General features: G+C 48.5%; 1 protein-coding gene across 1 annotated transcript; it reads left to right on the top strand.

Moving 5' to 3' along the window:
* Nucleotides 1-3,940: 3,940 nt before the first annotated feature.
* LOC102814238 (C2 calcium-dependent domain-containing protein 4A-like) lies at nt 3,941-5,092 on the top strand. Its single transcript, XM_006831577.1, has one exon. The coding sequence runs from the start codon at nt 3,941-3,943 to the stop codon at nt 5,090-5,092; it is 1,152 nt and encodes a 383-aa protein (XP_006831640.1).
* The last annotated feature ends 202 nt before the right edge of the window (nt 5,093-5,294 follow it).

The following is a 5,294-nucleotide window of genomic DNA, read 5'->3' as shown; positions in this document are numbered from 1 at the left end:
TGCTCCTTGCTATTTGAGCTCCTTTCTGTGCTCACACTCCCAGAGCGAACAGTGTGTTGTCTGCTAAGAAGAGTTCAGTTAAAACAAATACATATGGCCCTAGTATTCATTTAGTAGTCATTCCTCTATGGATGCAACTATAGTCCAGAAATTGTGCCCAGGGTGGAGATGGTATAAAGACAGGTAGCTAGTCAAGCCACCTGGTTGCACCCAACAACCTCACCCTCATACTAAATGTATAGAGTGTTCACAAAAGTCTCTTCTCTCTTTTGCTTCAGTCTGATGGAATTCCAATATTCCATTCTCATCATTCCATCCACTTCTAACTGCTGTATATCGTGGGCATGATCTGGTACAGTCTGAATTTACCTGCCTTGCTTGGTGGCTGGAACCCAGGAAGCATTCAGTTCTATTTGAATTAATAACTAAACCAATGAACATGTGTTCTCTTGTACAATGACAATAAATGTAATATCTGATATTTATTGTTCATGTCAGGCTCTATGCTAAATCTCTCATGTGTGTTATTTCATACATTTTATACTAAAGCTTAGGTTAAGTAACTTTCTCAAAGTCACATACTGAGTCACCATTTTGGAATCAAACCAGATCTGATTTGAGATCCAATTTTCTTAACCACTACACTCTGTAGGATAAGCACTGGGCCGAGAATCACAAGGTCAGCTGTTTAAGCCCACTAATTTCTCCATGATAGACAGATGAAGTTTTCTGCTCCTGCAAAGATTTATATAGCCTTGGACACCTATACAGAATGAGTTGGAACTGACATGATGATGCTTAACAACAACACTCTACAACCTCCCTTCTACCTTGATTAATAACAATCAGCATTTAGCATTTAGGCCTTTGAATTACGCTGTTGACTCGGAATATTAAATATACGTGGACTTCCAGAAGAACAAACAAATCTGACTTGCTTTAGAAGGGAGAATGGCAAGACTTTGTCTCTCATACTTTGGACATGAATCCCTGGAGAAGAACATCACACGTGGTAAAAGAGAGGAGCTGCGAAAAGAGGAAGACCCTCCATGAAATGGATTGGCACAGAGGCTGCAATAATGCAGTAAGAGCAAGAATTTTGCAGACGGAGCAAGGCTAGGCAGTGTTTTCTTCTGTTGCACATGACGCTGCTATGAGTAGGAAGCAACTCAATGGTACCTAACCACAATGTTCTAGGTACAGTGCTAAGTATTATTCCTTATTATTTTTATTAAGCTTCCCCCAAAATCATTTATAACCTTTGTTGTTGTTGTTGTTGTTAAGTGTTGTTGAGTCACTTCTGATTCATAGCGATACTGTATAGGATTTCCAAGGAGGAGCTGGTGGATTTGAACCATGTGATTAGTAGTCCAGTGCTTATCCTACAGCGCCATACCAGGACATTATGTATACCCACTTGTTGTTGTTAAGTACCTGGCATCAGTTTCAACCTATAGCAACCCTGAATAGGGTTTCTGAGGAGCAGTTGGTGAGTTTGAACCGCCGACCTTGTGGTTCAAACCAACTTTGCGGTCAAGTGCTTATCCTACAGTCCATCACTATATGACTTGGACAAGTTACTTGACCTATGAAATTCAGTTTTTCATTATAAAATAGAGATTATCTGATGGTGCAGTGTTTCTGTGACAATTCTACATACTATGTGAAAACCATGTAACATGGTTCTGTGTGTGTACCTCAAGCACAAAATGTACATGTCCTATCCAGAAATCACTTTGGAATGAATTCAGTCGAATTCCTTGAACTTTATCTGGAAAAGCCATTAATTTGCTGGCAGTATGTTTAGTAGAAAGATCATACATCCAAACACAGAAAAAAATCTCAGCTGTTTTTCAACCTGAACACTGCCTGGAAGCAGCTCTCTTAAATAACTAGCAGAGATCCATTTTCAAATGGGAGGAAAAGGGTCTCTGGGGTGGGCAAAGCCTAGGAAAACCAGATTTGTTCAGAGTTTCTATAAACATTACCTATACATGGAGTCCTGGTGTGGTGCTGTGGGTTAATGCGCTGGACTGCAAATCGCTTTGAATCACAAAGTCAGCAGTTCAAGCTCAATGGTCACTCCTCAGAAACCCTATACAGGATCACTGTGGGTGGGAGAGTACTCAATGGTACTCAACAACATGTAGAAAGTATGTTCTCCTAATAAAAAATCAGGACACATGGTTTAATCAGTATTCTGTGATTTTTTTTTCATTGACACACACAATAAAGTGCGCTGATCTTTTTAATTGTTGTAAATATATATAAAAAGACAATTCAACATTTTTACATGTTCAATTTAATGATATCAATTATTTAATCATATTGTGCACTCAAAATCCATAATCATTGCCAAATTGTCCATCGCCATCAACAGCTTCCTAAACAATGACTCCTTCTAAAATCTCCTACATGTAAATGGAAACTAGATGTGTTTTGTACATATGAAGGCATCCCTGTAGCCTCATGCAGGGTTACAAGATATGAAACATTTTCAGCACCCTTTAAGATGTCCCCATATGTAACAGTAGCTTGTAAAAAGCTCTAGTAGTATAGTGGTTACGAGTGGGCTGCAAGGTCAGGCTTTCTACTCCATAAAGATTTACAGCCTCGGAAACTCTGTACAGGGTCGCTATGTGTCGGAACCGACTCCACGGCACATCACCAATCACCACCACCACCACCATCAATAGTAGTTTGTAATTAACACAGAAGAAATAAACCAGCTAAAATTATAAGAGAAAACAGGATAGCTAGCCAGCAACGAGCATGGAAAGCTGGGCAGTAGAAAGGCTGGATTTGGAAGAGGGCGTTAAGTAAGAAACAAACGTGAGTTTTTTCTTCACCACTTTAATGGCATATGTAGAGTGCTTCTGTGCTTTCAATTTCCTTATACCTTTTAATCCTCACAAGGAATGACTGCTATGGAGTCGAGACTTAATACTTTTTTGAACGTGATGAAACAAAATTGTTCGGCGTTTTCCAGACAAAAGAGAGAAAGAACTGACTCCACTGAATTTGCTCAACAGATGCAGCCACGTGGCAGAGGGAAAGAGGATGGTGTGGCATCCAGTTACTTGGCAGCGCCCTGCCCATGCGCTCATTGGCTGGCGCTCCCAGCTACCGGTATAAAGTCTCGGCCTGCGGCGCTACACTGGCGCGCGCACTTTGAACATCCCAGAGAGTGCTCACCTCTCCCTATCCATGCCCGGCGTAAGGGGCGGAGACCAGTCGGACGCCAGACTTCAGGTACCTTAGAAGGAACCCAGTCTGCTTGTCTAACTCCCCGGGTATCTCTTCTGAGGCTGTCTGCCTAAAGTATGACAGCAAACCTTACTTAATTCCTGGGTGAGAGAATTATTTTAAATTTCGCTGAGGGCTACAATGTCCAATGATCCGGTGAACGATTGCACTAAACAAAGTGCCTCTTGGCTCTGTAGACAGTGAGATCAAAGTTAAGCTGCCAGCATTCTCAGAATCTCTATATTAGGTAAGAGAGGGTAGATTGAGGTTATAGCAACAAACCTCGAAGTGTGACTGACAACGGAGAGGAGACCAGACTGAAGAAGAGCCCTTGATTTGAAATCAATTTAAAATAGTGAGCAGTAGGGGACGTGCAGTGAATTTGCCTGGTGGTGGGTTATCTGTCGTGGAGTCTGACTCAAAGGTTTCCGAGACTGCAAACCTTTACCAGAGCAGAAAGCCTCATCTTTCTTCCACGGAGCAACTGGGAGATTGGAACTGCTCACCTTGCGGTTAGCAGCTCAGCTCGTAATCCACTAAGATACCAGAGCCCCTGGTCTGGCAGTGGGAAAACAGGAGGAAACACTTGTAAAAGAGGAAAGGGGACAGGACTAGCGCCCAGTGACAACCGCTGTGCTCTTATGCGTTGCAAGCCAGCCAGATCAAGCTGAGGGTCGCCCCTGCCCAGTGTCTGATGTGGTGCCTGGAGCAGCTCTGTCTGGGTCCTGAGCGACTCCTGGGGCGTGGGGACTGGCTTCTCTGGGGTCGCGCCCCTCAATCCACCTCCGTCAAGTCCACAGCATTTGCCAACGTGCTCACTCCAGAACGCATCCCTGAGTTCTGCATCCCGCCGCGACTCGCGCCTGGTCTTGGCCCCGCTGCACTCCGAAACTCTCGGGACAAAGACTGGGGGACAGACGAGCGCGCTCGTCACACTGACTGGGACCCGCGCTCGCAGGCCGCGCTCTCGCTGCCGCACCTGCCCCGCGCGCGCACCGCCTACGGCTTTTGCGCGCTGCTCGAGAGCCCGCACACCCGCCGCAAGGAGTCGCTCTTTCTCGGGAGCCCTAGTGTCGCCGCGCTCCTTCGGTCGCCGGCAGCTCGGCCCGCTCCCCGCCCCCGGGCGCACACCTACTCCGGTGGCGGTGGAGACAACCCCCGTACGCCCCAGGGTCTTTCGCGAACCCCGAACGGAGTCCCTACTGCGTCCCCTGGCGACCCCAGCCCTCTCGGGGACACGCTTGTCCCGCGGCCCGGGACCTGCCGCTTCCTGCGCGCCCCCGACGGACTGCTGAGCCGCGCGCTGAGAGCCCGGAGGAGTCGTAGCCTGGCCCGGGCCCGCTCCATCTCCCCCAGGGACGAGGACGAAGAACGCAGTGTCAGCCCAGGGAACCCAGCCTGTGACGCATCCGTGTCCCCGCCGCCGCCGCCGCTGCCCCACAGCCCGCGACCCGAGCGCCTGGAGGCCGAGGGCACCGTGACTCTAGACCGCGCCGGCGGTACCCTGCGCTTGGCTGCCGAGTACTGCCGGGACAGCGGGCGCCTCCGCATCCGGCTGCTGCGCGCAGAGGGCCTGGCCGGGGGCGCCGGCGAGTCCCGCGCAGTCGGCTGCCGCGTCAGCTTGGTCCTGCAGCCACCGGGCAAGACGCGCAAGCAACACAGCGCCTTGGTCCGGCGGAGCCGCAACCCGGTCTTCGAGGAAGACTTCTGCTTCGACGGGCTCACGGAGGACGAGGTGCGCCGCATGGCCGTGCGCATCAAGGCCGAGAACAAGGGCCACGGGCTGGAGAGGAGCCGCCTGCTGGGCCAGGGCGAGTTGCTGCTTGGCTCCCTCTTGCTCCTCTGAAGGGACTCAAACACTTTCAGCAGCCTAGTACAAAATAAACCTTTTTTTTTTTTTCTTTATCTACTCAGGCCTTTCTCTTAGTTCAGTATTGGCAGAGCTGATAATAAATTCATTTTTGGTGTTGTTAAGTGCCCTCGAGTCGGTTCCGACTCATAGCGACCCTGTATAGGGTTCCCGAGGAGCAGTTGGTGGGTTTGAACTG

Source organism: Chrysochloris asiatica, unplaced genomic scaffold, assembly GCF_000296735.1.
Source record: "Chrysochloris asiatica unplaced genomic scaffold, ChrAsi1.0 scaffold00004, whole genome shotgun sequence".
Taxonomy (NCBI): domain Eukaryota; kingdom Metazoa; phylum Chordata; class Mammalia; order Afrosoricida; family Chrysochloridae; genus Chrysochloris; species Chrysochloris asiatica.
Note: the sequence above shows the minus strand (reverse complement) of the source record. Positions and strands in the feature narration are given on the sequence as shown.

Excerpts from the sequence above, each read along its gene's own strand:
- LOC102814238 (XM_006831577.1), top strand. The coding sequence starts at position 3,941 with ATGTGGTGCCTGGAGCAGCTCTGTCTGGGTCCTGAGCGACTCCTGGGG.